This window comes from Panthera onca, chromosome D1 (genome assembly GCF_046562875.1).
Source record: "Panthera onca isolate mPanOnc1 chromosome D1, mPanOnc1 haplotype 2, whole genome shotgun sequence".
NCBI classification, from domain to species: Eukaryota; Metazoa; Chordata; class Mammalia; order Carnivora; family Felidae; genus Panthera; species Panthera onca.
In genome coordinates, this window is record NC_138348.1 from 70,628,046 (window position 1) to 70,651,897 (window position 23,852).

General features: G+C 42.1%; 1 protein-coding gene across 1 annotated transcript in view; it reads right to left on the bottom strand.

Moving 5' to 3' along the window:
- RAB38 (RAB38, member RAS oncogene family) overlaps window positions 1-18,037 on the bottom strand; it is a 56,944-nt gene extending 38,907 nt beyond the window's left edge. Inside the window, exon 1 of the mRNA XM_060605406.3 lies at window positions 17,658-18,037. Coding sequence (XP_060461389.3) covers window positions 17,658-17,859 — 202 coding nt within the window. The 5' untranslated portion in view covers window positions 17,860-18,037. The remainder of the gene's footprint in view (window positions 1-17,657) is intronic.
- Window positions 18,038-23,852: the final 5,815 nt, after the last annotated feature.

The window sequence follows — 23,852 nt, forward strand, 5'->3', positions numbered from 1 at the left end:
TATTATACTCTCATTTCCAGTAAATAATCGAAAGATGTTCATTGATGGAGAAAATTAACATTATTCTAACAGGGCTAGGTGCATATCTGTTGCAACAAGTTTTAGACTGGAATGTTATGCTTTTGTAATCATTTTCATATTCTTAAGAAATTTGGAATCAATTTACTCTATTCAAAATAACATATGTTTTGGGTCATGGCACAATCCATAGAGCTAAAATTTCCTCCAAGATACAGATATGCTCTTTATTTCTAGGGAATAATAGAATGAAAAGCAGGAAGATAAAAATGAGAGTAAATATGGACCTTGCACAAGGATCTAGAGGAAAAAAAATCTATCTAATTACTGAATTTACAATAGCTTAAGCTGGTTTTGAAGAGTGAGTCAAGGAAATCTAGACTAGGATCAGAGTCTGGCTGACATCCTCGTGAGCAGGTTTTGTCCACTTTTTAAGGGCCCATCTTACCTTGCGTCCAACATTTTGAAACCGTCTCATCTTCTCTCTTCCCTACTTTGCCCCACCAAGCCAGTGACAGAAATGTATCAATCAATCACTTTTTTTCCAAGTCACCTAGGCTGATATACTGGCATTAACCATGTGTAATCTTCCCTCACAAAATTGTAAGTTCCCCCTAGCCAGAACCAGGTTTAAGCACCCCCATGACAAGTGTATTGAACATTCAGTATACAGTGAGTGCTCAGTAAGGTCTCCTCACCGAGTGAAGGAATAACCCTTAATTCTTTACCTCCCCTCACCCCAGCAGATACTTGCAGGCTTAACTGGACTTTAAGGCTCACCCTCTGCCATGTCTCTTGTATTCATCATTTTCTTTCCATTCCCATCGAAACCACTCTAGTTAGGATTGCCTCACCTCCTTCATTCACTGAACAACAAAGTTTTGAATGCTTATTAATTTTCAGGCACTGTTCTAGCAACTAGAAAAGATAATTAAAGGTCTGTGTCCTAATGAATCTTACATTCTAGTGGAAAGAGATAAACAGTGGTAAGGTACACATAAAACTGCATTAGCTGGTGAAGTGTTACAGAGAAAAATAAAGTAGGAAAGGAGAAAATGGTATGTGGGAGGGAAGGCAAAGTTAAGCAGGATGGATAGTGGAGGCCCACAAAGAAGGTGTTATTTAAGTAAAGACTAAAAAGAGGTAAAGGAGAAAGCCATATGGATATTTAGAAGAGGGTTTTAGACAGAACAGCACAAAGACTCTGAAGCAAGTATTCAGAGAAGAACAAGGAGTCTGCATTGGAGAGGACTGAGCAAGGGGAAGAGTAGTGTGCAGTGAGATGGGCAGATCTCAGGGTCCAAACTGGAAACAATTTCAGGCCATTATAAGAAGGTTGCCTTTTATCCTGCATGAGAGAGGGAAGCACTGAAGGATTGTGAGCAGTTGAGAAACATCAACGAGCAGGAGTAAATGGATAGTATGGCTGCTGCATTAAGGAACGACCTATGGGTGTCAAGGTTGGAAGTGAGGAGACAGGCAAGAGACAATAATTTGGACCAACATGGTGATGGTGAAGGGTGGTAAAGATTGCTGGCTTCCTGGGTATATCTGGAAATTGAAATGATAGAGGAGATGTATAGTATGAGATGATGCAAGCAGGACTCCAGAACTTTTGGCTGAAAAAAATGGAAAGTATGGAGTTGCCATTAACTGGAATGGAGAAGACTTTTGGAAGTGTAGCTTTTGTGGAAACAGGTCAGGATCTGATATGTTAGGTTTGAGATGTCTGTTAGGCAGATACGTTGAGTCGGCAGTTGTATATATAAGGCTGAAGTTTCAGGCTGTGGTCAGGGCTAGATATTGAACTTGTACTTTAATTTCTATACACCTCTTCCAAATTCACCTTCCAAGGCTCTGTTTTCACCCTATCATTTTCCTAATTAAACACTTTCAGGGATCCCCTACTGCCTACAGCAGATGCCACAAACTGGATGTTGGGCTGCTAACATGTTCTGTGACCTACACAAGATTTAAGGCAATTTGGACGACTTGCCAACAGTTATAAATTGGAAGATCTCTAATAAGACAGATATTGGAATGTCTTGAAAACTCAGAATATTTAGAAATACAAGGTCTACATCATATGAGTAATGTTTAGGAGTTAGTTCATTTGAGCTGACTAGTACCAAACACCCAATTTTAAAGGGAAAATAACTTTCTGAGATGCTATGCATGTCACATTGTCATATACCACAAAACTCCACCTTACATTTAAGTGTGGGTAATTATATCAATTTTATAAAAACTAACTCTAACGAAATATTTAGAATTTAATGAAATTTATGTAATTTTATTTTAAAGAAATTGTTGCTACTGATCCTTTTTTCTTATTGCAAGCCTCTTATAAATGATTACTTAGGATCCCATGTTTGCTTATTTTTGCATCAAAATACTCTTTAATGCACTTGGGCTTGTTCCAGGATATCCACCTACTGTAAATGGAATTTTGTAGAGAAACAAAATGTGATCCAGGATTACAAGGAAACTGTGTTCCTATTTCCTACAGAAACAGGGAGCAGTAGCTTGAGTGATCCTGAACTGGCAACAAACACTTCAGATAGGCCCTCGAAAGATGAGTAAGAGTTTGCCAGGTAGAAAAAAGAGTTCATTTACTCTTATCCTCTGGGCTCCTGTGGGATTTTCAAAGTTGCACACCTTGATCAAGTTAAAGGCTGATCCTCAGACTGAGCTCAAGGTCCTGCTACAACTCTGACTTGCACAGCTCTCCTAAATTCTGCTTCTTGCTTTCATTCACATTCACTCCCTGGCACCCTCCACTCCCACTGGAACATATCCATTCCCTTACTCTCTATCTAAGTCCTAACTATTCTTCGAATCTGTACAAAACCCTACCTTCTTGGAGCATTCTACTTGGCCCATACTCAACTCTTTCCTCCATTATACTCACATGGCACTGACTCTATCACTTGCTTGCCCACTTATGCAGGCCCTGCCTTGTACTGCTTTTGATGGGCTGCAAATTTCTGCAGTTTACGTCCCTAACTACACTGAGCTTCTTGAGCTCATTGTTGAATTACTCAAGTACTGTTCTCTACGTCTCCATAGCACACACACACTCTGAGAGGCTCCAGGCTATGCTCACAGCAGACTCATGTGATAGAACAGAACTGTAATACAAGTACTCTTTATGTAATGAAATAACAGCTAACATCGATTTCTTATTTGTGAGCAGGAACTGCAGCAGGGAGAGGGGTGAACTAAATAAAGCAAGATCTCTGATCCAACTAATTTGTTTTCTATGCCTACCAAACTCCTGTTCATTCTTTTTTTTTTTAATTTTTTTAATGTTTATTTATTTTTGAGAGAGACAGAGACAGAGACAGAGCATGAGTGGGGGAGGAGCAGAGAGAGAGGAAGACACAGAATCTGAAGCAGGCTCCAGGCTCTGAGCTGTCAGCAGAGAGACCAACAAGGGGCTCAAACCCACGAACTGTGAGATCGTGACCTGAGCTGAAGTCGGACACTTAACCAACTGAGGCACCCAGGCACCCCTAAACTCCTGCTCATTCTTAAGATTCACTTTGAAAAAACTTGTCCCCAATTCAGAACCATTGAAGCTCCTTCTGCAATTTCTTTAGTTTCCCCATAAATGATGGCTCTCCTTTCATCCTATTACTGGTTGTCATCTCTTACAGGCAAATCCTACCTCTATTCAACAAGAAAGTAAAGTTAGATGCAGTGTACTGAATTAATAAGCTAAAGCGTGAAAGAGTAAGATGACATAAAAAATAACAATTGGTTTCTCAGGTGTCCATAAACAATAACATTATAGAAAAGAAAGATGAATGAATTAGAGTGATCTGTTTTTAAATTAAATTTCAAAATATTCTCATTCAATTCTATATTTATATTTAAATTTCAGGCTGTGTATGTGGGAGAGAGAGAGAGAAACAGAGAGAGGGTCAAAGAGAGAGAGACAATTAGTGCCTTGGTATCTCAAAAAAAAATTTTTTTTGTCAGAATTTATTTTGACTGAGGTCTTAAACTACTCAGTTTAGATAAAATAACTCACTTGGATGGAGAAATAAGATCATATAGTGATAGAATGGCCAATACTGGATAGAGGGAGGGAATGAAACCAAATCACAGAAGAGAAGTTGGCATGAATGGATATAAAACAATCAGCATGCCATGTTTTTAATTAAACTAATTACAACTGAAACAAATACCTAACAAACAACCTAAAAATATCTCCACTGAATATAAGCTCAAACACATTAAGTAAAAAGGTATGTTTTGGATTACTTAGCATTTGAGATATCGCCTCTAAGTAACATTTATAGATATTTTTATAAATAATTCACAAGACAGTAAAAAAACAAAAACAAAAACCTCACAAGTCTTAGCACTTTCACAAATAACTCACAAGTCTAGGACTCTAAGGGTTTTGTTTTTAAAGAATTTCCAGATTCCTCCAGAGCTGTAATTCCCAAGATGTGTACCAGGGTGTTCTGGGGTGTCTCAGTGAACTCACAGGGGTACAATAGGATATTTTAAAATTTCAAGGCAAACACAATGGTACTCAAGATCAATCAAACACCTCAGGAACTACTAGCTTGAGGTAGATCACAATTTTAACCTTAGATAACACTACATTCCTGCTGATGTGATCCTATCTTTTTGAAACTGGATTTTTCAGTTTGTGTAATAAAAAGCAAGAGGGGCACCTAGATGCCTCCATCAGTTAAGCGTCCAACTCTTGATTTTGGCTCAGGTCATGATTTCACAGTCCTGAGATCAGGAGATCAAGTCGCCCTTTGGGCTCCATGTTGGGCAAGCAGCCTGCTTGGGATTCTCCCTCTTCCTCTCCCTCTGCCCCTCCCCTGTTCATATGCACATGTGCTCTCTCTCTCGCTCTCTCTCTCTCTCTAAAACAAAAACAAATACAAGAGTCATGTGAAAATCAATGTGAAACAGGAAATGAGAGTGGTGATGTCTACTCTGACTCAAATTTTGAGGTGTTCCATGTCCCAAATATATAGAACTTGGCCTGTTATCCTACTGACCTAGAGGCACCATGAAAATATGACTTGACACTTAAGAATGCTGTGAACTAAAAGTTTGAGCACTTATGCTATAGCCTCTACATTCTCTAAATTACTGTTTTAAGTTTAAAAGGCACACACATGCACATGCACATGTATCCCTCTGTCCTACATAAGACTTATTTTTTATTTCAATACCATCAAGCATCACAATTCTTTCTATCTTTAGTCACTATGGTTATCCTGCCTAGAAGTAGTATATTAAGATGGTTGTTTTTAAGCCAAGCAACTCCATGATCTCAGCAATAATGTGTGCATTTAATTCTTAGCTCTATTCAAAAGTATAAACGTTCAAAAAATAAAAAATTCTTCCTTTAAAATAAATAAGGTGTGTTTCCTTTTTTTAAAATTTTTTAAAATTTACATCCAAGTTAGTTAGCATATAGTGCAACAATGATTTCGGGAGTAGATTCCTTAGTGCCCCTTACCCATTTAGCCCATCTCCCCTCCCACAACCCCTCCAGCAAACCTCTGTTTGTTCTCTATATTTAAGAGTCTCTTATGTTTTGTCCCCCTTCCTGTTTTTATATTATTTTTGTTTCCCTTCCCTTATGTTCATCTGTTTTGTATCTTAAATTCCTCATATAGGTGAAATCATATGATATTTGTCTTTCTCTAATTTCAGTTAGCATAATACCCTCCAGTTCCATCCACGTAGATACAAATGGCAAGATTTCATTCTTTTTGATTGCCAACTAATACTCCATTGTATATATATGCCACACCTTCCTTATCCATTCATCATCCATCGATGGACATTTGGGCTCTTTCCATACTTTGGCTATTGTTGATAGTGCTGCTATAAACATTGGAGTGCATATATCCCTTCAAAACAGCACACCTGTATCCCTTGGATAAATGCCTAGTAGTGCAATTGCTGGGTTGTAGGGTAGTCCTATTTTTAATTTTTTGAAGAACCTCCATCCTGTTTTCCAGAGTGGCTGCACCAGTTTGCATTCCCACCAGCAGTGCAAAAGAGATCCTCTTTTCCACACCCTCGCCAGCATCTGCTGTTGCCTGAGTTGTTAATGCTAGCCATTCTGATAGGTGTGAGGTGAATAAGGTGTGTTTTCTAACTGCAACTTAATTTACGGCATGTGAAAGTGATTGCACTGTTGTATGACACTTAGGAAACAGCAGAACAGAGTAGTTAGAAAACAGTAAACAAATCTCAGTTCCTAGCCACCACCATCCCTTACGATTTGTATGGCTTTTGAAAAGTTTTATGTATTTTTTTTTCCTTGCTGATCTGTTTTCTAGCTTGTCTAAGCACAGTTCTCTCAGTGCTGTGATGGGATTAGTAAATAGTACCTACCAGATACTCTCACTGAGAGCAATGAATAAAATGATACATAAAAATGCATAGCACTACGCCTGACACCCAATAAATGGTAGCTGTTAATAATACATTATATCATAGAGAAAAATAGTCCTCCCAACAAAAAATTTGTCGATTAGCTTTAAATTTTTCCCTAGAAATTAGACTGAAAATTGTCTGAATCCTTCCCACTACAGATATTTTCCTTGTCTCCATTAGGCTGAGGAGCTCATACAAGAAGCCAAGTTTTTCATCACTTTTCTTGAGAGAACAGTTTAATGCAAGGCTGATGAGAAAGAAGGGTTAAATAACGTATCAGGATAAAAGAGACTACAAAAAGTAGAGACTCCAAGCGGAAAGAAATAATTCTGATCTCTCTCAGACATTTGAAACTATTGACTATCCTCTCCTAAAATCCTTTCTCCTTTGCTTCCAAAATCCTGTCCTTGCTTGTTTCTCCTCCTATATAGTGCTTTCTCCTTCTCTACCTGTTTGCTGACTCCACAGTCATTTCTGGAAATTATGCAACAATCTGTGGCAATGCCTGCTAAAACACATGAGGGCTATCTGGAGAGGTATGAATAACTCTAAAACAAGGTTAAAAGAAGAAGTGCTACACTGGCATAAAAAAAATTGCATGAGGTTCAAGGGAAGAGGAAGTTACTGCTGGAAAGAGAGAATTAGGGAAGTCTTTGTAAAGGAGTTGCCCTTTTGGATGGGTCTTAAACATGATATAGGATTTGGATATGTGGGAATAAAGGGAAGGGCATGTGAACCAACAGGAAGAGCAGGAACAAGGGCGTAGAAGCAATGACCATGGGGTGTGAACAAGGAAGCAAAGCTTCATCATGGAGAAGAGAGGAAAATAATACTAGGAATGCTATTTGAAGCCAGACTATGGATGTCTCTGGGTACCCCCGGGACCATCACCCTCTCTTCTTCACTGCATGAATTTCCATAGGGCTGGTGCCCACCAAATTCAATTATTTTGGTGTCTCAGTGCTTAAGACTATACCAAAAAATTTTTAAAAAAATAAGCTTCTTCAAATCTCATCATTAATAAACTAGAGATGCCTACATTCTGGTTCCAGTTCTACCATTAACTCGTTCTAAAATTCTGAGAAACTAATACAAACCCCCTTTCAGAGCACAGCTTTCTCTTCTGTAAAATGAAGGATTCGGTTTGATGAGCTGTCAAGGTCTTACCTCTGTGAAAATTACCCTTCAAAATAATGACTTCATTTAATGTATCCAAAAATCATAAGGATGCAGTTTTGCCATGTGACCTCCAAATAAATGACACTTCATTCCAAATTATAAAGACTCGGTTAAATGATGAAGTGCGGTTTTAAGAATGGTCTTTAGGGGTGCCTGGGTGGTTCACTCGGTTAAGCGTCCGACTTCAACTCAGGTCACGATCTCGTGGTCCATGAGTTCGAGCCCCACGTCAGGCTCTGGGCTGATGGCTCTGGGCTGATGGCTCGGAGCTTGGAGCCTGCTTCCAATTCTGTGTCTCCTTCTCTCTCTGCCCTCCCCCGTTCATGCTCTGTCTCTCTCTGTCTCAAAAATAAATAAACATTAAAAAAAATTAAAAAAAAAAAAGAATGGTCTTTAAGCTCACTCTCCAATTTTTATGGTAAATAATAAAATAGAATGCCATCTTCAGGAAAGTGACTACCATATTTGTCATTTATAAAATGTATGCATTTTTAATTGTTAATATTCATAAAACTAGAAGTCTTTCAAGCATAAACAAATTCATTATTTTTTGTTTTATTGGAGAAATGTTTAGATCAACAGTATATCTTAGAATTAAAGCAATGCTGAAATAGTTGGCTGAAAAACTTTTTAATGAACAAACACTCATTGAGGACCTACTAAATACCAAGGACTATGCTGGGACCTAGGGTCATAAATTGGAAGAAAAAGACATTGTAATGCAGAAGTGAAGAGCTTCTAATCTAAAATGATAAGCATGGCTATTATGGGAGCAAAGAAACACTGCCTCCCAGGGACACATGGGCTCAAGCAGACACTTCATAAAGGGGGTGAGATGGGTTTTGTGACAAAGAATCCATAGACATCATCTAAGTAAAAAGGAGGAAAGTGTATTTAGCCAGTGGCAATCATATGAGCCACAGCACAGAGGGGAAGGTGGGTGAATTGAAGCCACTGTAAGATATCTGGAATGGTCAAGAGTCAGAGGTATAAGATATGAAACTGGAATGGGTGAGCTCAAATTTCATGGTAAAAAGTGTAGCCTCTAATTCTGAAAGTGATGGAGATCCACCGAAGAATGCCAAACTGGAGAATATCTGACTGGAGAATGAAGCCATGCTGCAAAGTCTCATGTCTATGGATGACAAACCGATGGGGCGTGGGAGCAGGGAGAGGAGCCTGATGAAGGTATGGGTATAAGGAAGCTGCTATAGTAGTCCAGATGAGTTGTGAAGAAGACATGGCTACTCATAAGGGGATAAGACAGTTATTTTTCAAGATAGAAGAGATGGGGGCAGTGAGCCTGGGTGGCTCAGTTGGTTGAGCATCCGACTCTTGATGTAGGCTCAGGTCATGATCTCAGGGTTCATGAGTTTGAGCCCCTTATCATCAGGCTGGGCATCATGCTGGCAGTGCAGAGGATGACTGGGATTCTCTCTCTATCCTTCTCTCTCTCTCTGCCCCTCCCCCACTTGTGCAGACACTCTCACTCTCTCTCCAAACAAACTTAAAAAGAGAGAGAGAGAGAGAGAGAGAGAGAGAGAGAGAGAAGAGATAGGATTTAATTAATACCTGTGCATGAGAAACCAAAAGGAGTGGGGAATGGTGGAAGTTAAAACCTGAGTTTTTTTTTCAAAGAGTAAATGAAGATCATATACTTTTTAATTGAATTCTCAAACAGTTGGAAAAAAAATAGCAGAACTCAATAATTTGAAACCCAGGCTGCAGTCACAGTCTTGACCTTGCCAAGTTGGAGACTACTCTAGTACACCAGCCTAGAAGATGAGGATCTTCCTTTGAGGGAATAAACGTGATTTCCAGCCCAGGAGTAGTAGGGTCAGCATATCCCTCTGGAAATTTCCATCTCAGAATCTAAGAAAGTGAAAGAAAAAAAAAGGGCATGGGGGCTCTCAACGACTTGAAAGCTTTGCAGGATTCCCTAGAGTGAATCATCAGAAGAGGGAAAGGGCTCTAAGCCTTACTACAAAGGAGCTCTTCTCAAAAACTTTTCAGGTGAGCGAGGACTCCAGTATTAATGCCAGTGACTGCTTAACACCAAACCACTTTCACTGAACAACCACTACATACCGGACACCATGCTCCACTTTTGCTGGGCCCAGTTTCCTCACCTACAACATTGGAAATAATAAGACCTATTTGACAGAATCACTGTGGTGTTTAAACTGCAAAGACTGACTTGACAGATTGATAAATACAAGGAACCATCACTCTTAACCTTTAGCTTAGCATATGCATCCTTTCATGGGCCCACATGTTGTAACCTATAGCCATGCCAGATTACCGCTGTCCACACCGTGTCCTCACCCCTACACTATAGCTAGGGTAGGTGGCCTGTTTTGACTTTCTTTTAGCACCCCTTCAGAGCACTTATCAGAGCAGTGATTAAATAATTATCCCACCAGACTATCAGATTCCATAAGCGTGAAAATTGATCCATTTTGTTTACCCCTAAATCCCTCTGCTTATCAAGTGAATGAATAAATTCTCCCAGGAAAAATCTTATACCTCTCAAATCCTCAAATTTTAAAATGACTTTTTAAATAAAATTCAGTAAAATAAAACAAAAAAAATTTAAGTACCATTTCAACCCTCAATGAGAATAACTGTATTCATGACAAGAAGCCACCATGAAATGGATCCTGGGTTTCCTCTAGACCTGGTCAGGCCTCAAGGACTCCAGTCACTTCTTACTTGCTAGGACCCCACCAATTCTGCCCCCAATGGCTCTATGGCCTGAAATCCATCCTCGTTCTAGCCATCAACCTTCCATCACCTCATCCCTACTGCTTTAATTCTTCTTTTCATGATATGCACAATCTATAGACAATGTGGAGCCACCAAGGTGATGTTCTGGGAAGATGAACTTGACCTTGGTACACATAACAACTGCAGGAAGAAGAGACTAGAGCTATACAGGTGGCTATTATATAGGTAAGTAATAATAGTGCTGCCCTTGATCTAAAGCAGTGACAGGAGAAGCATAATCACTATCTGACTTGGAGGGTCAAAGAAGAAAAGATGGCACAAGTTTCAAGTCCAAGTGAGTGGGGGAAAGGTGTATAGCAAGTCCAGTGAGTGGTGAAAGATATCTAGTATAGACAGACAAATAGCACCCTGTGCTACTTATCATTAAAAGGGGTGATTGTGGATATTCTTTGTAGTCCTTTGTTGTTGCTATTGTTGCTTTCTTTTGGGCTTTCCAATTTTTGCTACACTGAGCATACATTACTTTATTAAAAGAGAAAAAAACAACAATCTTTGTTTTTTATGCCACTTTGCTATGACATACTAATCTTGCAATATGCGTGAGATATCATAAAGGAGATGCCCAGCATGAAGACAGAACTGTACGTCTGAAGGTCATGAGAAGTCAAGGTTATACGCACATTTTTGGAGTTGTCTGCATGGAATTTAAAGCCATGGGAATGCCTAAGATTCTCAAGAGAAGGAGACAGAATTGACGAGAGCCAGAAAATGAACTTCTGCTTCAAGCTGTACAGCCCTGAAATCACTCACAAGGAGTAGCTGGTGGTAGGTAAGGGTACAGGAAACATCCCACTAGTTAGAGGCTTTATCCAGCCTGCTTGAATTTAAGCTCAGAGAGTGGATGGATGTGGTGCAGGTAGGACCCCATCTGCACCCCCAAAATATTTTGGAGTAGCCTATATTGGTACAGTTCACTCGCTGTTACTGTGATTTGCCTTGGTGCCATCATGCCCACTGAACTGTGAACTTCTTAAGGTCAGGAATCGGGTCTTGTTCAATACTTTATCCCTCTTTGTTTTCCCCTCACCCAGAACAGTACCTAACACATACCAGGCATTTCATAAACATTTGTGCTGAAGCCACACACATTAGAACTGCTCCTCCCCATCCCTTCCTTCTTTCAGATGACTTGGCTTTCCTTGGTCAGACTGCTATGTGCTCTCCTGTCAGAACCAGTCCTCTAAAACCTAGATGAGTGGACATGTCCCACATGCCTAATGCTCATGTGTCTGTGACAGATGGAGATTCTAGTGAATGCCCTGTAAAAAAACCCTGAGGTGCTTTCCCCACACATCATTCACCCTACTTAGAAAGTTCACCATCTTGCTCAGTGCACATACCGCTTACCTGTAAGCACACACCATGTTAGTCCACATGGTATTTAGAAAATTTATAATTAGCCAGGCTAGAAACAAAGCAATAAACTGCCCAGCAGAATGTGGCCCAGACTCGACATGCATTTTTATTTTTTGCTTTTTGCTTGACATGATGGTTGCCAAATTTAGCTCTTTCTACATTTCTAGATCTATTATGTTGATATTTAAGACCTTTCTTCTAAACTTCCTTGGAGAATTACAGGGTTTTTTTTAGACAATTGACACTGAAGAGAGAGTAAAGTCCAAAACCTTCCCCCAATTGACTGTCACAATGTGGAAGCATTTTATAAATTCTGAAACAACACAGCACTGTAATCCAGATGAATCTCATGGCCACTGGAGTGGGGATTCAGTGTCCTGGGGCTCCTGATTCTAGGCCCATGCTGCCTCCTTCCATCGCTCTGCCTGTTGGATAGTTAATGTCCTCCAGTGCTTCCTTGTCACACAGCATAGGCACGGAAAGTTAGCAGAGATGTGCCCTGATGGAAATGTTTTTCCTCGGCTACTTTTCCTCCTCTGCCCCTTGCTAACTCCTGTGACCCTGGACCAGTCCCTTAACTCTCTGATTCTTCATCTTGTCTGATATAAAATAGATTTAGTTTAGTACCACCTGATCTGTCTATACCCTCAGCAATGCTGGGAAGATCAAGCAGGAAAATGTTGTGAAGGTATTTTGTAATAACAATTAAAAGCAAGAGTAGGGGCACCTTGGGTGGCTCACTCTGTTGAGTGTCCGACTGGATTTCAGCTCAGGTCATGATCCCAGGGTCATGGGATCGAGCCCCGCGCTGAGCTCCGCACTGAGTGTGAAAGCTGCTTAAGATTCTCTCTCTCTAAAATAAATACAATGAAAAAAATAGAAAAAAGCAAGAGCAATAGCTAACATTTATTTAGCATTGATTTTGTGTCAGATAGGCACAACTTTACACAAATTAACCCATTTCATTCTTTTACCAACTCTAAGGTACGGGCTCTGCTATTGTCCCCAGTTACAGACAGGAAATCGAGGCACAGAAGCTAAGTGACCTGCCCAGGTCACAAACCTAGCAAGGAAAGAAGCTGGAATATGCTGCCACATACAACCTGGGAAGAATGAAAACCTACTAGAGCTGACAGGAACTGCAGGATATAACATAATACAAATACGTGATGTCATAGGAAAATGGAACAATGGCCATTTACAGACAGGGCAACTGACGTCCAGCCAGGTTTCATTGCTTACTCAATGTCAGGTATATTTTTAAAATATATTTGTAGTATGTTGAAAGTGTTTTATGTTTAAATTGTGGGAAATTGAGCAAAACTGTTAGAAGACTGGGTACTAGATTCCATGACCAAATATTTTTTAATAATTTTTTTAAATTTATTTGTTTATTTTGAGAGAGAGAGAGAGACAGACAGAGAGAGAGAGAGAGAGAGAGTGTGTGTGTGTGTGTGTGTGTGCATGAGCAGGGGAGGGGCATAGAGAGAGAGGGAGAATCCCAAGCAGGCTCTGTGCTGTCAGTGCAGAGCTCAATGTGAGGTTCGATCCCACGAACCATTAGATGGTGAACTGAGCATGGCCACATTTTAAATTCTAGCACTTCCACTTAATCAGCTATTTTACTGGGGAATTAAAAATTAAAATGTGTGGACAACTGCAAGAATAAATGCATATGAAATGTGAGCTACTATTACTATGGCTATCTCAATTCCTGCAGCTGGGTCCCAAAGCACGTTAAGAGTTCTAGACAAAACTGTACAGTTCTCTTTGAAAATGCTAATGGAGTAATTATAGTATCAGATTTGAAGAGAAATAGAAGAGTCTCAAGTGTGAACCTTTTATTTACTTTTTTCTTGATAAATCTATTTTAAAAACCTTACAACCAAGAATTAAATTTTCGGAAATAGATTTTCATTGCATTTCCTCTTTCTATCTGCACAGTGGTTCTGATTAATATCCAAAAATATGTTAGAAATAGGAAGTAGAAGGGGCATCTGGGTGGCTCAGTCAGTTAAGTGTCTGACTTCAGCTCAGGTCATGGTCTCATGGTTCATGGGTTCGAGCCCCGCGTCGGGCTCTGTGCTGGCAGCTCAGAGCCTGGAACCTGCTTCAGATTCTGTGTCTCCCTCTCTCTCTGCCCCTCCCTCACTCCTACCCTGTCTCTCTCTACCTCTCAAAAATGAATAAAAACGTTAATAAAAAAAAAGAAAAGAAAAGAAAAAGAAATAGGAAGGAGAAAGCAAGGATAACCTATTTACTAAGGAAGCAATACCTGTAAAGGAGAGGAAGGTATAACCCCAATGGGCCAGCAATGTCCCAGGGACTCATGGGCTTTAGTCATGAAGAACATGGCTTGATTCCAAGTCAAACAAAACTGTATCAAATCCAGCTCTCCCACTTATTAGGCAGGTGGCCTTGGGCAAAATGACTTAATTTCTCTTGATGCTATCAAGAGCTTTGGAACCCAGAGTTGACCCACTTGCTCCTCTATGTAGAATCTTTGGGATTCAGGGTGATTGCTATTCCCTACAAGGTTTGTGGAATTTACCATGTTGGTGTCAAGACCTACTTCACAAGCCCTGAGAGACATTTTTTTTTTTAAATTAAGTAATCTCTAGGCCCAACATGGGGCTCCAACTCATGACCTCATGCCCCGGAGATCAAGAGTGGCATGCTCTACCAACTGAGCCAGCCAGGTGCCTCCTGAGAAGTATTTTTGGAGTCTTTCAGGAACAGACTGGCCAGCTGAAGTGGCTATAAGAGATATATGATGGAAATTAGTTGGACAAATAAATAGGGCCCAACTTGGCATTGAATCAAATGAATATCAAAGGTCTAATGAGCAAAGATCCCCTCTATAGCAGATGGATCTGATATTCTATCAAGACAGGGCCATCCCCTCTATCTCATCCACACTCCTAACTAGCTCAAAGTGAGGCTCACCGTTCACTTTTTAGTCTCACCTCTTCTTTCCACACACATAGCAGAGTTGAGAATAAAGAGGAAAGGGAATCATTCCTGTGTTTGGACAGACAGGCTGATCTGAAGGTGCCGTAAGGTACAGTTAGTTGACTGGAATCTGGGTGGGCAACTGAGGCTGGACTTCATATGAATTCACTCCTCACAGGGCTATTGATGTAGCATGAAACATGTCACCACGATGCTCCTATCGTCCTCTCCCACAGGGCACAGGTTCCCCACAACCAGCTGTGCCTGATGCCCAGCTTCTAACTCAGCTCACAGGGTCTCTGGGCTGGAGGCTGACACAGACAGGTTCCCACTGAACATCAGAGCTCTGGGAAGAAGTTCCCCTACTGACCTGCTACACACCACTATACGTACACAGACCTCTTACATTTCTTAAGTACACAGACCTCTGTCACTAGAGCCTCCACAGCCATGTTAGTCCAGAACCATGGCTCGGGGGCATTTCTAAACTTGGGATTTCAGCTGCTCATGTCAGCATGTTGTAATACTGATAAAGCTAAAAGATGGTGCTGGGCATTTTGGAACAGATTCTATGTTCCAAATTTATTAAGATTTACTTTTTTATAATTTTTTAAAGTTTACTTATTTATTTTTTTGAGAGACAGAGAAAAAAGAGATGGCATGAGTCAGGGAGGGGCAGAGAGAGAGAGAGAGAGAGACAAAAATCTCAAGCAGGCTCCAGACTGTCAGCACAGAGCTGGACGCTGGGCTGAGACCCATGAACCCTGAGATCATGACCTGAGCCAAAATCAAGAGTCTGATGCTTAACGAACTGAGCATCTGGGGGCCCCCCTCATTTATTAAGATTTAGTCCACATATTTATATCATGTCCTTCTTCCTAGCATTTATACATGGTCAAAAAAATGGTAGTATAACAGTAATCCTTGTAGCTCTCCTAGATAGTGGGGACTTTAGTCACCTTTAGCTGGCATCTGTTTGCTCATTTGCCATTTATTGGGAGAAAGCATTCTGCCTAATTTCACAGATAAGTCGGCTAAAATCAGGAGGTTAGGAAACTTAACCTAAAATCGCCCAGGACATGGGGGGGGGGGGGGGTAAAACAGGGATTCAGTCAAAAGCGGTTCAACTCTGGAATTTAGGCTCTTAATCACTATACCTTTCTCTCCTCTCTGTTAGGTGGGGACACTGAGATTCATGGACATTATATAACACACCTGAGGTCACATCCTTATTTGCATTTGACACAAAAGTCTAAATTATAGCTACATCCCCTTTGAAACAGTAAGCTAATTCTAAACTTGAGTCCTGGACACTCCAGTACAGCCAGGAGAGTTTTCAGACACCAAAAAATGCAGCAACCAAGTGCAGAGACACAGTGTGGCTTTTCTAGATGAAAAACCCAATCAGATAGTGGCTGGTAACATCTTCCGGTCTCTGATAACCCCTATGCTACTGGAGCTGCTGAAGATGACTTCAAATGCATGAATCTGTTCACATGCCAAAAGGTTTATCATAAGACTTGGCAGCTCATGATTAAAGAGGCACCGCAGTCCCCAGAACTTGAAGTGCCCTTTCAAAAATTTTCCACATTTGTTCTTGCTTCGAGTCATGATAAAGTGTTTCCAGTCAAATACACCAGCTAAAAATGAAGCTATTTTCTGAAGGACAAGTGCCGGGTTTGGGTCCAGCACTTACAAAGACTCCTGGTACCACAGACCATGGAACAGTCAGAGGTGAGGTGGGACTGTTCACAATGAATCCCAGAGGACCTTAAAACTGAGCAGGAAGATTCCTGAGCTGCCATGTCCAACCCCTTTGCACTTAACAAGGATGCAACTGAGCTGAAGGGACTTGTCTGAAGCCACTTAGCAGGTTAGTGAGTGGCAGAGCCAGGATCTATAATGAGGGGTTGGACATGCCCAGGTTGCAAACAGCTTCAGTCCGAGAACTCACGCTTGGGGCAGACATACATTTGCCTAATGCCCTGCCCAGCTCTGGGTACAAACCCTCAGAATCAAATTCTGGTTTCAAACATTGTAATGAAGCTTCACAGTTTGCAGATTTCTCACTGAAAACTTTAAGGCCAAATCAAGAAATCGTACGGCCAGGGTGCCTGGGTGGCCCCTGGATGGGCTCCGTACTGACAGACTGGAACCTGCTTGGGATTTTCTCTCTCCCTCTCTCTCTGCTCCTCACCTGTTTGCACTTTCTCTCTCAAAATAAATAAACTTAAAAAATGAAAGAAAGAAATGACTAATGTCATAGACTCTTTGACAAAAGTGACCTCAAGGTATGTGTACAGGCTCCTTTTCATAGACCACAGAGAGTCAGAGAAAGAGAGAAATAATACTTTGCCCCCAGTACATACACACAAAGATCCTTGGCTTCACCAAAGCGGAGAACCTCAAACTCTCTTGACTGAAGGGTAAAGAGGGAGGCAAGAGCAAGGAGCAATTAAAAACAGCAGTGAGTAAACCCCTCTAGCCTGGAACTCTCCTAGTTCCCGCTGTTAACAGGACTGAAGACTCCCCCGTTGGTGGCTGGCATGACACTAAGGGCCTCGTCACCCGCAGCGTTGCCCACGCCCGGAAAAAGAGCTGGAGAGGGAGAACTGAATGCAACTCCAGATAGTGTCTCTGGGTCCCTTCGGGGCCCGCGCTGGGTAGAGTGATCCCAGGGGAGGGTGTGAGAGGGTGTTCAAGCAACAATCCCAAAGCACCAGGGAATGCACTTGAAGTTTCAGCCAGAGAGAAAGAGAGAGAAAGAAAAAAAAAAAAAAAAAAACTTTTTTGTTTTCTTTGGAAACAAGTTTTCAACCCACCAGAAAAAGTCTCTTGAGGCTCAGCGCCCCGAACTACACTAGACCTCAACCCGCTGCCTGGGGCCTGCAGACCCGCTTCGAGGCCCTCCGGCCCTCGCCTCCTCCCCGGGTGCTCACCTGCGATGTCCCAGAGCTGCAGGCGCACTACTGTCTCAGGGTCCCAGTGGAGCACCTTGAGCGCGAAGTCCACGCCGATGGTGGCCCGGTAGTGCGAGGAGAAGTTCTGGTGCACATAGCGCTTGATGATGCTGGTCTTGCCCACGCCCAGGTCGCCGATCACCAGCAGCTTGTACAGGTGCTCCTTGTGCGCGGCCTGCATCCTGGCGGGCCGCCCGCGTGCCGTGCCGGACCGAGGGAGCGCAGCCAGCAGGGGCCTGGGCGGGAGAGGGACTCCGAGAGCGCGAGTGCGGGCGCCAGGGAGCCCAGCGGCGGGGCGGGGGCGAGAGGCGGAACTCCTCCCCCGCCGCCTGGAGAAACGCCCAGACAGGCGCCCAGGGGTTAATCCTCCTTCCTACCCCGCGCCGCGCCGCCTAGGAGGTGGGCGGAGACGGGAGCGTCTCCCGGGACTGGGAAGTGGGGGAGCTCGAGTGTGAATGCCTGTTGCGGAGGTTATTCGTAGGGCGCTTTGCAGTTTCCGAAGAGCTTTCCTCGCCTGTGATCCTGAACGCAAAGCTGTGAGGTGTGGGCTTTATTTCCCACGTTCTGCGTGCGGGAAAACTGAGTTAGAAAAGTTCAGTGTATTGCGGGAGATGAAAGTGACAAGCCTGGTGAACACAGGGCTCCTGAGCTCACAGCCGTGTCTCCAACCCACACTGCAGAGAGAGCTTGGAAGAGAGGCAGCGGATAATACAATTGTAGGAGACCCAACATGGGGGGTTGGGTTCAGCATGCCCTGGTTTTAGAGGTGAGTGATCTTGGGCAAGTCCTTTGATCTTGGGCAAGCCTCAGTTTGCTGTCTTCCTCAGTGACGTGGTAGGGGTAATCCAGACATGTGAGCAGCCTTGCAGTGAGAACACTGAGCATTTTGACTCTTTGTCAGTGGTCTACCAAGGGGGATCACTGGGCTGAAAACGCAGAGGGTATCCTTGGCTTTTGGCCTCCTCTTCTATCCTAAAAGCTCTGGGCGACATTGAAAGACGATTTAAATAACTGGTCAGAATACTTCAAGTGATAATAATAGCAAGCATTTACCCAGCACTTGCTATGTGCCAGTTTTTATATGCATGTCGCTTAATTATCCTAGCAGTCTTAAAAGTGATACCATCATTCTTCCCCCTTTACAGAAGAGGAAACTGAGGCCTAGACATTTTAAGTAATGTACCCAGGGTCAAATAGGAAAAAGTCAAATTAAAAGCCAATTTTCTAAGCCAAAGGGCGAGTTTTTGTTTGGTTTTTAATTTATTCTTTTAACCAAATATATTTGTGCCTGGGATGATACAGAAATAACACAAAGATTCCTGGTCTCAAAAACTTTACCTTCTTGTAGGTGGAGGCAGACGAAAAAAACAAAAATAAATAAGTACAATTTGTAACATATTAGTTGGTGATAAATAAGGTAGGGCTACAGGTATGAAGAGTTGGAATGGGGCTGGCCTTTTAGATAGGGTGGCCAGGGAAGGCCTCCCTGAGAAGGCAACAATTTAGTAAAAACATAAATTTCTGAGGAAGTGGCATGCAGATCCATGTGATGAGCATTTTGTACCAAAGTGAATCATTTTGTACCCGAAAGTGCCAGGAACTGAGCCATGTCCACATTATCTCATTTCATCTTTCCAACTATATTATGAAGTATTTTGTCCAGTTTATCGAGGAGGAAAGCAAGACAGAGAGCAATTCTCCCAAACCCACGCAGAGTGTTACAACTGGGACTTCAATACAGGCTTGTGTGAAACAGAGAATAGAAGGTGAGGCACGCCCATCATCTTTCTGCCTTCATCTGACATTACACATGCTCTCCTTCAGCCTCCATGAGCCCCTAACAAGAAGAGCGATGCCCCAGCTGCCTAACCTAGAGAAGTCACATAACCTCTCTGCACCTCAGTTTCCACATGCACAAAGTGAGAATAATGGTATCTACCTTCTAGAGTTGTCGGTCAAAGTAGAGACAATATGTATAATAAAACGTCCCACTGAATAGCAGGAGGTGCTAACTAAATGGCAGCTATAAATAGCAAACGAGGGGCAAACTTTTCACATCCTGTTCTCTGATGTAAATACTGAGGACCAGCATCATATCTTGTCAGCTTTCTGTCCCTTCAGGGAGTAGCTTGGCTCACAATGGGCACTAAGTGAAGGTGTGCAGAATTGCACTGGTTTGTGTTTTATTGACTGCCTAGACAGGTGGACACATTCTTTGTTTTCCACCGATGCAGGGACACAGCAGGCAGATTATATCTAACAAGTGAACCAACTAGTCTTCCTGCTTAAAGTATTGGCCAACGCTGTGGCTTCACTTTGCAGGGAGGGGAGTTCACAAACCTCAAGGGGTCTGAGAGCCTGCAGAATGAGGGATGATGACAAAGGCCTTCCCTAGGTCTAAAATCCTGGGTCTGTAGACCTAAAGACAAGTGTGGTCTGGGCAATGAACTGGGGGTGGAAACAAGGAGCGGGTAGAGGGTTGAGACATTACATGAGCCAGCAGCCCTCAGTGTTATGCCTGCCCCAGCTGCTTTACAGTCCCCAGCCTGTTTCCCAGCCTAGTCCAAGCTGAGCCATCCCCAGCCTTACCTGGTCTCCTCTTCTGATTGCAAGCATGTTGGAGCACCAGATAGTTAGATTTACCATGTAGGACAGGCAGACCAAGATTCAGGTTTTCTGAGATCTAAAGCTTATAAAATTGGGTGGAGAGTGGTCTTTAAGCAAAAGAATACAAAATTAAGGAACAGATCCTAAAGCTTCAGCCTCACTGCCTCTAACAGGGCCTCTCTGTTAGGGGCAGTGGGCAACTGTGGAGAGCAAGCTCCCTGGCCAGACAGGAAGTACTGCAATTTGTTTCCAGAGTCATTCATTTAGGTGTCATGACAGTTCTTCACAGTGGGGAGAAATAACTCCTGGTTTATGTTTTTTTAAATCTTTTAGACAAAAAGCGGCTTGGTGATCCTGCCAGGCTAGCAGTTCAGTGACATCCTGAAAGATCCGACGTAAAATGAGGGAGTTGGGTTACATGATCTGTGGAGTGTGCTTGTGACTGACCTGTCAAAGTTCTGGGTCTTTTAGCCATACCTTCCGGCAGGAGTGACACTCAGCTGATTCTAATCACTCCCACAATGGCACCATTACCAAAGCTGTGGCATTTTCTATCCTGTACTCCATTTGCTCCCTCCTCCTCCCACCCCCCAATTAAGACATTTGGGTGAAAGACTGTGGAAAAGCCATTTCAAAACAAGCATCATGACATGGTTCTCTTCCGGTTTCATGGCTCTGTTCTCTCCTTAGCTGCTGTGCATTTGCCCCCAAGATAAGAGCTCTCCAAGCACATTTTTTGGATGGCAAGCCATTCCTGTGCTCCTTTGCTTTGCTTTGAACTTTTCTTCCCTCAGAACTAGGCTGCAAATAGCAAACCAGGTAGCTGAGGAAAGACCATAAGCTAGATTCAGGCTAGAGTACCTTCAGATGAAAAGAATATTAGCAAATAGGTAGATCATCCTTGCCTACTGTCCTTCCTATCCCCCCAAATTATGAGACTCCATAAGAACCCATCTGGCCCAACCTGATAATCCATCTGTCTCAGATACCTTGAGTCTATCCAGAAGGAAGCCTGGCTTTATCCTGACAAGCTGGCTCTCCTTCCCTCCAGAGAGAATGGCTGGGGTTGTGCTATGTGGCTCCTCCCAGCAGCCACACTGCGCCATGGAAACCTGTTTTCCGCAGTAACCCTCAAAGCATCTCTGGTGATGCTTTGATAATCTTACTGCCCTCAAGTTGCTACACTACAGAACACCTTCTCCTGAAGAACAGGAAGGGAGGTGACTCAAGTCTGTAAAAGCTGTATGTGACCACAGAGTTCTCAGAATTCAGGAACGGAATGGCATTCCAGAAAGCATAGAGTTAGATTTCTCTAGTCTCCATTCCCTTGCTATTCAATGTAGGTGCATACTCTGCTCATATTAAGTGGCAAAACTAATTAAATTGATTGGGAAATGGGGCACCTGGGTGACTCAGTCGGTTAAGTGTCCAACTCTTGATTCCAGCTCAGGTCACGATCTCCCATTTGTGAGATCCAGCTCTGCAGTGGGCTCTGTGCTGACAGCCTGGAGCCAGCTTGGGATTCTCTCTCCCTCTCTCTCTACTCCTCCCCCTGCTCATGCTCTCTCTCTCAAACTAAATCAATAAACTTTAAAAAATAAATAAATAAAATAATTGGGAATTGCTTTTGCAAACATAAACACGAAGTCCACATATTTCCCTCCTAGGGCTGTTCTATTAGATGAGTCCTTATAAAGTTACCTTATTTGCTTTCACCAATAAGAGAGCAGTAGGGAGTTATTCATTAGTTTATATGGCTCTTAATTATTGCTCTGAAGAAATACTTCAATGACTTCAAGATAGGGTACCAAAGACTCTGCTGGAGGAAAGGTATGGTAATTTTTCTTAGATTAATGCAAATAATATATCTTTGAAAAAGCCCTGTAAGAGATAACAATAGAATTTATCATCCAAAAAGGGACCCTTGAGAGTGAAAGGGGGGGGGGGGCTATTAATAATTACACCAAGCCCCAGGAACAAGCCAGGGTTGTCCAAAAGAATGTTTATTCCTGAAGCAGAGGATGAGATCCACAAGAAAGAGGGACATTTGAAAATTCTCCTAAATCACCATTTCAATATATAGTTCTGCCAAGTGAAGGCTGTGCTAATTTCTTGTTGAATGCAAAGAGCCCCCCTTTTATCTACTAGGCTTGTCTGAAGCCTGTGCTAACTTGCTATGTGAGTTATATCCAGTATTGACTCAGGACAGAGCAGGTGTCTGGAAGCAGGCAACCATTTTCAAACTATGTGGAGAGAGGCCAGGATGGATTCTGTATGGAAAGTGCTTCAAATGAATACACTTCAGTCCATGAGAATTTTGATGTCGGACTTTTTACCCAGAAAGAAAAACTATGATAGGATATTTACTGATTATCATCAGAAATTGATTGCAGGTGAGTTTTTGAACCCACCACTTAGTTTGGACCAAAACAAGCAGATCATGACCTAAATCATTTTCAGCAGATTTATTACCATCTAAACTTCTATACTTTCGCTGAACACATTTGACTTGCATTAGACAGATAGGGAAGGCTGAGTTAGGATTTATTTTCCTCCTAACCCACCCAACATGGATGAGTATAAATGAGCTTTGGGATAGCCAAAAGGTAAGCATCGGAGAACACTGAGGGAAATAATTCAGTATGACTCAGAGTTTTAACTTCCTTGTACTGAGTGCCTACAATGCACCAAGCCCTTTATCTTAGTTAATTTATTTAACCTTCACGACCACCCTGTTAGTGGGTATCTCCATTTTATCATGAGGGAAATGGGACTCAGAGAATCTTTTTAATGTTGATTTATGTTTGAGAGGGTGGAAGCAGGGGAGGGGCAGAGAGAGAGGGAGACAGAGGATCACTCGTACATTCCATTCGCTGTTCCAACTGCCTTTTGGGCATTTCTACCAGGATCCCTGGCAGACATTTCAAGAGCAGCCTGTGCAAAACCGAACACATTATCTACCCTAACAGACTTGTTCCTTTTCCTGTATTCCTGGTTTTAGTCAGTGGTTCCACCCTCACCAAAGTCTACCAAGCCTGAAAACTCAGTCACACTTGACTCCTCCCTCTGAATTACCCACACATCGCATCATCTGAGTCCTCTGATTCTATCTCAGACAAATTCCTGCGTGCATTTCCTATACTCTGTGAAAGTACTATGAGGACATAGAGGTGAATATCTATTTCAGCATTACTGCGGGCAAAGGATTTTTATGCATTCTGCAAAGGGCAGAAATCATAAAAGGAAAAACATTTTAAATGTAGACATATTAAAAATTACCAGAGGCAAGACAAATGGTAAATGCAAACTGAGGAAAAAATTGCAACATTTACAACAGGCAAAAAGGGAATATATTTTATATATAAAAAGCTCTTATAAATTATTTTAATACATCCAAGTAGATAAAGGGACAGAGCTATAAATAAGCAACCACCACACAAGAAAAATAGAAAGGCCAGTAATAATGCAAAAAAAAAAAATTTTTTTTCACTAGCAATAGAAGTAGGAAAAATAAACAATGAGATACCATTTTTCACTCTTCAGACAGACAAATATGTTTTAATACTA